Source organism: Eschrichtius robustus, chromosome 10 (genome assembly GCF_028021215.1).
Source record: "Eschrichtius robustus isolate mEscRob2 chromosome 10, mEscRob2.pri, whole genome shotgun sequence".
NCBI classification, from domain to species: Eukaryota; Metazoa; Chordata; class Mammalia; order Artiodactyla; family Eschrichtiidae; genus Eschrichtius; species Eschrichtius robustus.
The window spans coordinates 70,369,021-70,381,277 of record NC_090833.1 but is presented as its reverse complement, the minus strand read 5'-3'; the positions used below and the strand labels follow the sequence as shown (position 1 = coordinate 70,381,277).

At 41.5% G+C, this 12,257-nt stretch overlaps 2 protein-coding genes across 2 annotated transcripts; both read left to right on the top strand.

The window, feature by feature from the left end:
- Positions 1 to 578: 578 nt before the first annotated feature.
- Positions 579 to 1,148, top strand: LOC137769890 (interferon alpha-1-like). The gene has a single exon (XM_068551978.1). The coding sequence runs from the start codon at positions 579 to 581 to the stop codon at positions 1,146 to 1,148; it is 570 nt and encodes a 189-aa protein (XP_068408079.1).
- A 9,766-nt stretch (positions 1,149 to 10,914) lies between these two features.
- Positions 10,915 to 11,598, top strand: LOC137769882 (interferon omega-1-like). The gene has a single exon (XM_068551969.1). It carries the CDS (start codon positions 10,915 to 10,917, stop codon positions 11,596 to 11,598), a length of 684 nt encoding a protein of 227 aa, XP_068408070.1.
- The last annotated feature ends 659 nt before the right edge of the window (positions 11,599 to 12,257 follow it).

The window sequence follows — 12,257 nt, the reverse complement described above, 5'->3', positions numbered from 1 at the left end:
AGGGCCCACGCACAGTAACGAAGACCCAACGCAGCCGAAAATGAATAAATTAAATAAATAAATTTATAAAAAAAAAAAAAAAGAAAAAAAAGTCATTCTACACAATTAACCAAAATGTTAAATTAACTGCAGTAGCTTTTACAGTTAATTTTTAGCCTGAATTTTTTTTGTCATACTCACCCCTGCATCGAATAAAAAGAATAAACTTTTCACTTTCTTTTTCTATTTATAAAGTAAAGATATGCATGGAGTACATATCGATGGACACAGTATATCTGTGTATCAAAATTTCATAGGGGGGCCATATGGAAAAATAATATCTAAAAAGGCTCTGTGGGCAGGAGAAGGGGAGGCAAGGATGAGAAACAGTGGTTGAGAAACGCTGCCCTAACCTATCTGGAGAGTGCAAATTGAAAAGCAAAAACAGAAGTAGAAAGTAAGAAGAAACATTCAGAAAATGGAAATGAATATGTCCCTATTTAAGACCCAGGCCTGAAGGAAGGTCTTCAGAGAACCTAGAGAGGAGGGTTCACAGAGTCCCCACCTCAGCCAGGCCAGCAGCATCTACAAGGTCCCCAATGGCCCCAACGTTGTCCTTCCTCCTGGTCCTGGTGCTGCTCAGCTGCAACTCCACCTGCTCTCTGGGCTGCGACCTGCCTCAGACCCACAGCCTGGCTAACACGAGGGCCCTGATGCTCCTGCAACAAATGAGGAGAATCTCCCCCTTCTCCTGCCTGAAGGACAGAAATGACTTTGGATTCCCCCAGGAGGCGTTTGGTGGCAACCAGTTCCAGAAGGCTCAAGCCATCGCTGTCGTCCATGAGACGATCCAGCAGACCTTCCGGCTCTTCAGCACGGAGGGCTCGGCTGCCGCTTGGGATGAGACCCTCCTGGACAAGTTCTGCACTGCACTTTCTCAGCAGCTCACTGACCTGCAAGCCTGTGTGATGCAGGAGGCGGGGCTGGAAGGGACTCCCCTGCTGAAGGAGGACTCCATCCTGGCTGTGAGGAAATACTTCCACAGAATCACTGTCTATCTGCAAGAGAAGAAATACAGCCCTTGTGCCTGGGAGATTGTCAGGGCAGAAGTCATGAGATCCTTCTCTTCATCAACAAACTTGCAAGAAAGACTCAGGAGGAAGGAGTGACACACACCTGCTTCAACACGGAAATGATTCTCACTGCCTAACAAGACCACACTTCCACCTGTGCTGCCATGTCAAAGACTCTCGTTTCTGCTCTCATCACGCCCTGAATTGAATTAATTTGTCAAGTGTTTTCAGGAATATTAAGCAACATGATGTTCTACTCTACAGGCACTAGTCCATCACAGATGCCCATGCTGATCTATCTATTTATTTATCTACTTAAATATTTATTTATCAAGTTTAATACTTATTTCACTATTTATAAAGATTTAAATTATTTTTGTTCATATAATATTATGTGCATGTATACATTGTGGTTAAGAGAAAAAATACATACTTTGTATTTAGTCAGTTTATCATTTTTCTTCATTCATTAAATTCTTACTATAGAAAACTTCCTGTTTTGCTTTTTTTCTTTAAAAAAGAAACACCAAGACTGAACGTGCAACCTGATTAAAGAATGTATGTTACAATTCCTTGACCCATCATTACGATTTTCACGTTAAAAATAAAAATAGACTTCCTCTAGCCAGGTCGTGTGTTGCCCTCAGGACCTAGAGGTGAACGTAACTAATCCAATTCTGCTTCGGGTAACTTTGATTTTTTTTTTTTTTTTAGAGGAAAGTAACCTAAAAACCATCATCAGTTAATACAGGGACTTCCCTGGTGGTCCAGTGGTTAAGACTCTGCTCTCCCAATACAGGGGGCCCGGCTTCCATCCCTGGTCAGGGAACTAGATCCTGCATGCCGCAACTAAGAGCCCACATGCCGCAAGCAACTAAAAGATCCTGAATGCTGCAACCAAAGATCCTGAATGCCGCAATGAAGATCCTGCACGCAGCAATGAAGATCCCGTGTGCCGCAACTAAGACCTGGCGCAGCCAAATAAATAAATAAATATTTTTAAAAAATCAGTTAATTCACGGTTAAATTTAATTATTTTTAAAATAGTACTAATTTGTAGTAGAAATTAATATCAGTTAAATTTGGTGCTACAGTGAGAAGGCGGGAAAAGGGAATTCCCCCAGCAGAAGGTGGATCATGTCATGCGAGGATATAGAAATTAAAGCAGTAGATATTACCTATAGTCAACTAGTAGACATTTCAGTGCAAATGTCCATTGGATACTGGAGATGGCAATTTATAAGCAATTCCATGAAGTGTAAAGCATGGAACAGAAGAAGTGATCAAATAGGAGGAGAGTATCGAATGAGAAAAGGACTGAAAATTGAATCCTATGACCTTAACCTTAAAAGGGAGGGAACGCCACAAAGGAAAGCAAGGGGAATGGCCATATGTTAACAGGACAAGAGAGAGTGGTGAGAAGACCATGTCTGAAAGACTGAAACTGCTTAGAAGATTCAATGCATTCGTGAAAACGTAGATAGAAAGTGCTCCTACATTGGGAAAAGAGATGGCATTGCCCATTTAGTGAGAGCTTGTTTGGTAGAATTAATCAGCAGAAACCATAGTGGAGAAGGTGGAAGGATGAATAAGAGAAGGGAATGACAATATATACAGAAAATAGGTTTGAGATATTTGCCATCTGAATTGGAGGAGAGACATAGGGTGGAACCTAGAATGGATGTGGATTATTTTTTTCTCTGCATTGTTTTCCCTTTTTGAAATATTTTTTGCTTCTGAAGAGATTTCGTGGATTTGATGTATTGAAAACTCATATCAATGTTCAAGATTTGATTTACTTTAAATCCTGACATTTAATCACTTACAGTGATAATGTATCATTACCTTGATGAATATGATGTTGAATGTCAGTAAGCTGCTCTGCGCTTGAAACCATCCACTACAAGGGAAACAGATAGGACTGACCTTAGTGAGAGCTGATTTGCTGAAATTAATCAGCAGAACCCATACTGGAGCAAGCGGAAGGGTAACAAGAGAAGAACTTCCATTGTCATTATTTCACCTGGGGAGTCACTTTACTTCTTTCAGTCTCATCATAGTCAGACTTGCATTTGTTTTCCTTTTACCTCAGTACATCAAATGCAAGGACAGCTTTCCACGAAAGTTGAATGGAGAAGCAAATCAATGATGTATTGAACATTATGGAAAATCATGGTATGGGCCCTTTATGTTTCCATTTTTGCTTCCCTCTTAAGCTACTCAACTCAAGATGATAAAGAAAGTAATTCAGTAGTAGCAAGACAACCCCTGCCCAGAAAAATACTAAATGAAAAAGAACGTAAAACATTACAAAGACTCTGACACCAGGAAAGCAGAGAAGGCTAATTTTATCTAGCATCCTATGCCCTACATTTTCACCACCCTGCGTCTTCACTGTGAGATGGAGAAGGATGAACCAAGAGGCTCAGTAGAAATGTACTGGATCATCTAATGATGCTTAATAATTACTTCAATATAAGGTTCCGATGTGAGGCCAGTAGAAGCTTCTGATGGGAGGTCTAATGGAAAATCTAAGAATACTCTTTGTTAATAATTATTTGGAGTAATTATTATGAACTCTGTACTAATGATACAATGGTGAACAAGATATAGACCTGTCTCCTATGGTGGTTACTTGTCAAACAGGTCTAATAAATCTATTTTCAAGAAGACCAATCCCAAAGGATAAGCCAGCTTGGCTGATATGGAAAGTAAAGAGGGCAGAAACAGAGCCCAGGACTAGAAGTAAACACAGTCAACCTCCTAGCAAGATAAATGTAAATCCTCACCCTAAAGGCCAATTTACCTCAGTTCCTTTTACCCCATACATCATGTTCAACTTTCAACAGAAACTTACCATACTAAAAGGTGAAAAACACAGTTTGAAGAGACAGAGCAAGTATCAGAACTAGACTCGTATACAGTAGAGATTTAGAAATGATCAGACCAGGAGTCCAAATGATAGTGATTAAAGTGCAAAGGGCTCTAATGTAGTCACCTATTTATTCTTCTACTTTATCTCAGTCATACTATGTATGGTATTTAAAATAGTTTTGTTCATATAATATCATGTTCAACTTTATACTGTATTCAATATAATAAAATATGCTTACCTCTATATTGTTTCAAATTATTTTCTTGTTTAATTTATGAAACTCTCCCCCAGATGACATCTGGAATTTTTTTATTCTTGCAAAAAGAAGTAGCTTTAGTTTGCAAGGCATACTGAAACATGGATGATAAATTCTACTCGTCATTCTCATCATTCATTTATTTCAGTGGTTTATATTTTACTTTATTTTTTAAAATTTTATTTATTTTTCGCCATGCTGGGTCTTTGTTGCTGTGTGCAGGCTTTCTCTAGCTGTGGCGAGCAGGGGCTACTCTTCGTTGTGATGCGAGGGCTTCTCATTGCGATAGCTTCTCTTGTTGTGCAGCACGGGTTTCAGTAGTTGCGGCACGTGGGCTCAGTAGTTGTGGCACATGGGCTCTAGTTCATGCGGGCTTCAGTAGCTGTGGCGCATGGGCTCAGTAGTTGTGGCTCGCGGGCTCTAGAGCACAGGCTCGGTAGTTGTGGCCCATGGGCTTAGTTGCTCCGTGGCATGTGGGATCTACCCGGACCAGGGATCGAACCCGTGTCCCCTGCGATGGCAGGTGGATTCTTAACCACTGCACCAGCAGGGAAGTCCCAGGTTATATTTTAAAACTTCATATTTCTATATCGGATATATGATAGTTCTGAGAATACAGAGGTGAAAAAAGAAAATGCCAAACCTATTCTTCTGGAGAGTTCAGTTTGGAAGAGATAAAAGATATAAAAACAGTAATCATGCTAAATTATTTCAATTAAGTTTCCTATTACAATCAGAGATAGTGAAAAGGGGATTCTCTCACCAGAATCTGGAATGAGGCATCTCAAGAAGGGGAGAAAGCAGACGGACTCTATAAAGTGGCCAAGAAACATCTAAAGACAGACTTCCCACTGGTAGCAGCATATGTGGATGTCGTTCCTTAGGAGTAGAGCGTAGAACGAGATGATGACCGAAAGTTCATGAGGACCTTCAACTTTTAAGAGGGAGAAAGAGAAGGAGAGTCTGCAGAGGGCACAAAGGTGGAGTAGCCAGTGCACTTAGGAGTCAACCAGGGAAAAATGATCTTCAGAAAGCACCCAAGAAGAAAACAAAAGGCTTGAGAATTACAGAGGATGGAAGTTAAAGAATTATTTATATGTGATATGGGTTTCTGCATTGAGTCTAGATTCTGCCAGGACACATGTATGATGCTGGGGAATCACTTAACTTCCCTGAGCCTCAGTTTCCTCAAATATAAAGTAGGGAAACTATTCCTAGAGTTGTATTGAATATTAGGCCAACCAGGATATTTCAGAACACTTAGCAGAGTATCATCCACAGAGTGAGGGCTAAACAGGTAGTGTGTTGTTTCCTATATTTTTCATATAGGTCTAAATGGGAATAATGAATTCTCCTCCCCCTCTCTCTGTCACTGACTGCAAAACAATGACAGCCTAAAAAACAGAACTGGGAGAAAGTGTGTCATCAATTGTATGTAACTTTATATATAATACTATACATATATGGTACATATATAGGAATACATAGTATAAAATATGCTACATATAAAATATACCATATATAATATACCATACATCTATCTGCTGATTCTGATACATGGCACAATTCCCCTTCCTCTCTGTTTTCCTGGATCCCATTCTTTCACTAAAATATCACAAGCGTTCAGTTCCTCCCAGTGTACAAATCCATAGTGTACTTTCCCCATTCACTCTGCATTAAGCTGTAGTGCCCATTCATACAGCTGTTTCCTTCTCCATTAGGGTTTCTGGCTGTCAATTTCCCCTTAAGACTACAAAGCCACCAATGGAAAGCAGAAGCTGAGTGAAAGTTCTAGGTTTGTCAGAAGCTCTCATATGGCTCCACCCTCTCCGCCTGCCAAGCACTGCAGGTCCAGACTGTCCAGGCTCCCAGAGAAACACAGCGAATAGATGGCACCCTGCCCAACAATGAACAATGGTGGAGAATCCAGGAGCTCACCTGTGCCTCTATTTGCGCACTTCCACGTGCTGACTGCACTAGGAGGAACTCACCTGCTTCAGGACTCTTATTTGTTCAAAAAGCCCAAAGCGCAGGAAACATGGAGTTGAAAGGCAGCAGCAGCTTGAGAACTTGGAAGGAGAACAGAGATGTTGAAAGCGTTCACTGGAACAGCGGCAGGTCCTCAGGACATGGAAGGACACAGATGAGCTGCACTGAGGCAAGTGTTTCTCCAGAACATTCCTTTTCAGAGAAGAAAAGATTGAGGTGCGTGCGATAGCACAGAGTTCTCCCAGAAGGACGTGGCCACTAGCAGTGTCCCCAGCACTGATACCACAGCAGCCTGCAGAGTCTTGGAAGGGACGAGGGTTACTCAGTGCCAGCTGCAAACTTGTTTCGTCCTTAGGACCCAGCAAGTTATCACAGAGCAGGGAAGGATATTCCTGGGGACAATGCAATCCAAGAAACTTCATACATTCCATCATGATGTCTTTGCCCCTTTGAAAGACAAACAAAATAAAACATGCTTGAATAGAAGGGACACAGGCAGGGATTTTAATATATTTAGCAACAACTGGGGTAGAGCCTTTCCAGCAGGGCAGGTATCAGCAACATGCACACTGGAAGGTCACAATTTCTAAAAGCAACACAGAGCTAAGTGGAAATTCATTTATTTAATTTAGGCAATTTGGAAAGAGGGCACTGATGGATCAATCATCTTTCTGTTCTTTCCAGTTGGTGCATACAGCACTGAGTAGGTATTTTAAAGTCAGAAGGACATTTAAAGTACATTTAGAGGTTTGGAAACCTTCCTAAGGATTAGGGTCCTAAAACAAGCAGAAACCATTCCTATATTACTGCTAAAAACATCATTTTATTAACAAATCATTTTTTAAATAATATTTTTATTTCAATTCTTCAGTATTATCTTATGATGTTTTAATGGGCTGAGGCTAGAAATTTAAATAAAGACAACTGTACAAGGCCATGAGGGTGACTCTGGAGTTCAAGCCAGACTCTCCCTGCTAAGGAGCCCATTAAAAACCTTCACTGCTTCTGTCTAGGAAGCACGTATGCTCTTCCGTCTTGGTCATACATAAGGCCTCTTCGGTACCCACATCTTAACCAATAGTTGGAACAATAAAGAGTAGAGATTCTTATTTGGACTCTATCAGTAAACAAAAGGATGTCCAGTCTGGACTGTAGGTGAGAAATGGAGGTGTCTTCATTGAGAATGAGAACAGCAGGCTGACCTGAGGAGATCTTCTGGGAAATCAGTGAGGTCCTTGTTGACTGGAAACAAATGACAACATAAGAGCTGGGAGTTCAGTTTTTTGGGAGGACTTACTGAGGACTATAGCCTGGAGGACAGCCTCTCAGTCAGCTCTGACGAACTGCTCCAAGGACATAATGGGGACATCAGTATATACGTGATTGTGGTGAAGGGGATACGTGCAATCAAGGACACATCTTGGTAGAAGGTTGCTGCTAGTCATGAGGCGCATTTGTCACTATTCATGATTTTAGTGCTTTTCTAAGTATGAGAAGTTGCAAAAAATTGGATTCACAGAATTTTCTCAGGAAATTATCTAACTCTCTGCAGGCCTATTCTGTCAGTTTTCCCAGAGCAGAGAGTGCCCCATTCCTGATCTCCACCCTGAACTCCTGTCAGGGCGTGTTGGGGTCAGGGACTGCTGTGGCTAATGACTATTCTTGTAGAACCAGATGGTGAGTGACTTTTTAGTTGTCATCCTGAAGGAGAAACGTCAGAGCTCACATGGCTAGAAATTGTTAGGTGCTTTTTTTTTTTTTTCTTAAACTCACAAGAAAACTCAAGCGTTAAAAATACATAGATTCCAGGGCTCAGCTCTTCTAGGGTTAATAAAGTTACTTTACTATATTTCATGGAAGAAATCACTCACGAAATCTTAGACTTGGCGCTGCGTGGCTTGTGTGATCTCAGTTCCCCCACCGGGGATTGAATCCGGGCCACAGTAGTGAGAGTGCCGGATCGTAACCACTAGGCCAGTAGGAAACTTCCTTTTTTTTTTTTTTCCAATAGGCAGAAAAATCTATTCCCTTCTAACTACTTAATAGTGATTTTGTCTATTTTGATTAGAACCTAAAGTGAGTTCAGTTGACTCAGACCATACCCCATGTAGCCCTACAAAACCATAGACAGTAACCCTTTGGCACCTGAAGTGGAATAAGGGTCCTTTGTCATCTCACTGTCCTCTGTCTGCTTATTTCGTTGGTTCCTAAATATCACGTTCATGTGCAGCCTTCACTTTCTTTAATGGGCGCTTTCAGACAAATCATTGTAAACACCCTAAGGTTTGCCCTTGTATCTTTGGTACATTTGGAACAGTTCATTGGTCCAGATTTATATTTCTCTCCAGTTGTATAAGTGAGTTTGATCCAGATAGGGTTATTGAGAGGGTTGAGTTAATTTTTTTTCCTACTTTTTGGCTGCGCCACGGGGCATGCGAGATCTTAGTTCCCCGACCAGGGATCGAACCCGTGCCTCCTGAAGTGGAAGCTCGGTGTCTTAACTACTGGACTGCCAGGGAAGGCCCTAAATTTTAAAGAACTTAGAAAGTGGCTAGTCCATTAGTAGCAAGCAATAAAATTCAGTTATTACTTTTTAATATCACGATTACTATTAACCAGGTAAGATCAGGATCTTTTGGAATCATCTAATTCCCTTCCTTTAATTCTAGTTTTCTTAAAGTACCCTTCTCATTGCCTGAGTGGATCTATCACCCAGACGGATGCTCAGCAAGACTGATCTTGCTCATCCTCCCAGACAGGGTTAGTGTTCTAGCAACTGGGGTTCTGGTTGCCAGTCACTTGTGAGCTGGTGGGTGTGACTTCTTTCCTCTCTCCTCAAAACTGATCATACATGGATTAAATGAAGGAAAAATGAGGGAGCTGGTCTTGCGAAGCTGAAGGCAGTCAACTGACCCAGGACTTGGTCTTTTCTGAGCTTCTGGCAGAAGCAAGCATGTTCCTGCCTTTCTATTTTTCACATTGGCCTCATCCTTCTCCTCTGACATAGCCTCGTCCCCAACTGTGCTGCCCTGAAGTTTGCTAACTTAGAATCTGTCATTGTGTCAGGGGAAAATCACTTCCCTTCTTTCACATTCATGACATTCAGACTCACATTTGTTTTCTTTTTGCCCACAAGACAGCTGTCGAATTTTACTTTCTAGGACAGTTGCAGTGATAAACAAAAAATCTAAAAGTTTGAAAATGATAGCGACTGGAGCCCCTTTGCCTTTCTTTACCTCCCTTTATTGTTCTTACCTCATCATGAATTAGAACTGATGCAGGAGCAGCAAGACAAATCTTGTCCAGTAAGTCGCTAAGTGAATATAAGTTACAAAAACTTTAAATGAAAAATTACACACAAGTAAAGGAAAGAAGGCGATTTCTCTCTGACCTAATCCTGGGCCTCGCTGCCCTGCATTCTCAGAGGGAGACAGAGACAGAGGAAGGGAGAAGCCCAGTGGCATCAACTGACTGAATGAACAACTGAACCTCACTGGTTTCTGTGACATAAACTTTAATGAGAGACAACACCATCGCTGAATTCTCTGCCCACAGCTCAGAAACTTTGAGCATAACAAGTGTTGACTAGTTTTAGTAAAATAGTTGAGTAATAAAATTTGTATTTGGCAAAATAAACATTATGTGTCTACTCAGGGTGAAATGATTAGAATTGGATAATTCCTCCACCTCCTTAGAGAAAACACACTTTTGCTCTCAGCATCTGAGGGCTGCTGACACTTCTGATACTGGAGGACACGGGTCAGGAGGGGAGGAGGTCACCACTGAGGACTAGGGTCCTTCACAGAAACACTCCAGGGGCAAGGGTGAGGGTCCTGGAAGATGAATTATTTTCCCAACAAATAAACAAGCCCCTTCACAGCAAAGAGATTTTACAGTCCTCGGGATGTGGTGAGCCTGCCCTCAGGGAGGGAGTCCAGGATGTTAGGAAGGGGACTCTGTCACTCTAGAGGAGAGGGTGTGACTAGAAGTGATCTCTCCCTTGTGAGTGAGGTGCTGCTGGGGAAATACAATTCTCTTGGAATTAGGACCTCCACACCCATATTCTCCTGAAAAGAACCAGGATTCCTGGTGGGGGTATTGGCCCAGCCTGTGGAGGACTATAGGTCTCCAGTAAGAAAATGGTGGAAAGAAAGGACAATATCTATAATAGTCCTGACCTTGTGGTCCCCTGAAGCATGACCACAAGGACATGAAGGCACATGTTCTAGAAGGAAAGGAAACATGGGAGAAGCTCATGGACTCATAATAATCAGCCTCTTCTCTAAACCAAACACTAAACAAAACCCATCTTTTGTTTCAAAGAGCTTATGCCAGAGTGATCTGGTAAATCCCTAAGCAAATACAGAAACCATACGGCTGAGAGAGCCTGCCTTCCTATGTAAAGTAAGAGGTAAAAATGGAACCTAAGATCAGGGCTAAAAATTTGTTCCTGGAACAGAGAAGACCAACATTTATGCATGAAAGAGATATAGAATGTGTGTATTTACAAACCTACATCACTTCTGACTTTAAGACAAAAACCTTTCTCATTTGATTAATAAATATCCATTTGGATGGGCACATCTGAAATTACTGGGAAAATTAAACTTCTTGCAAAATTAATAGTTTAGAATGATGACATCTTCGTAGACCATACTGAGAATACACAAGTGAAAATCAAAAAAGGAAGTCAAAGTGTATAGAAATGTTTAGAAAATGAAAATTACTGTATTCCCTATTTAATGGCCTTGCTTAGAAAGAATGCCATCAGAGAACCTACCCGAAAGGTTCCCCCAGACGCCCGTCTCAGCCAGGCCAGCTGCAGCCTCATTTGCCCCATGGCCTTCGTGCTCTCTCTACTGACCGCCCTGGTGGTGTTCAGCTACGGCCCTGGTGGATCTCTGGGCTGCGACCTGTCTCAGAACCACGTGCGGATTAGCAGGAGGAACTTCATGCTTCTGGGCCAGATGAGGAGAATCTCGCCTAGCTTCTGTCTGAAGGATAGAAAAGACTTCGGTTTCCCCCAGGACACGGTGGATGGCAGCCAGCTCCCGAAGGCCCAGGCCACCTCTGTCCGCCACGAGATGCTCCAGCAGATCTTCCGCCTCTTCCACACAGAGCGCTCCTCTGCCGCCTGGGACACCTCACTCCTGGACAAACTCCACACTGGACTCCATCAGCAGCTGGAGGACCTGGACGCCTGCTTGGTGCAGGCGATGGGAGAGGAAGAATCTGCCCTGGCAGTGACGGGCCCTACACTGGCCGTGAAGAGGTACTTCCAGGGAATCCATCTCTACCTGAAAGAGAAGAAATACAGTGACTGTGCCTGGGAAATTGTCAGAGTGGAAATCATGAGATCCTTGTCTTCATCAACCAACTTGCAAGAAAGGATAAGAATTATGGATAGAGACCTGGGGTCACCTTGAAATGATTCTCATTGACTAAGATGCCATATCACCCTTGCACATATGTGTTTGGTCATTTCAGAAGGCTCTTATTTCAATTTTAATCACAGAATTTATTGTATTAATTCAGCTAATACTTTGTCAGTAGTAATAAGCAAGTATATGTTAAAATTATTCAGCTTCAGGGGCATCAGCCCCTAAGCAATGACTACCCTGTTATTTATTTATTCTGTTTATTTGTTTATTTATTTATTTATTTCTGTATCTTATTTTTATGTTTTCATATAAATATATTTATACTTACATTGTATTAAAATTTAGAAAATATTCACCTTCCTATTTCATTAAATTTGCATTTTCTTTTATTTATTAAATTCTTATGAGAGAAAACTTTTTGAGTTTTTTAAGTTCTGAAACCTACATTCTTATTTTTTTCTATGTAAATTTATTTCAGACTAGTATTTGTCCATTTTGTCCTTTGGAACAGTCCTACCACTTTCATTGCAGGAAATGCTTGTCAAAAGGTGGAATTCCATGGAATTGAGGGAAGTCCTGGAAATTATGCAGAATCGTTAGTCCTGATGTCATAGGTGTAACTGATTTATACCCACCAGGAAAGAGTGGTCGGTGCAAATACCTGTGGGAAGGAGTCATCTCCTCGAGGGAAGCTGGTGACATAT

What these genes read in the sequence shown, in the direction of transcription:
- LOC137769882 (XM_068551969.1), top strand. Translation starts at nt 10,915, where the DNA reads ATGGCCTTGCTTAGAAAGAATGCCATCAGAGAACCTACCCGAAAGGTT.
- LOC137769890 (XM_068551978.1), top strand. Translation starts at nt 579, where the DNA reads ATGGCCCCAACGTTGTCCTTCCTCCTGGTCCTGGTGCTGCTCAGCTGC.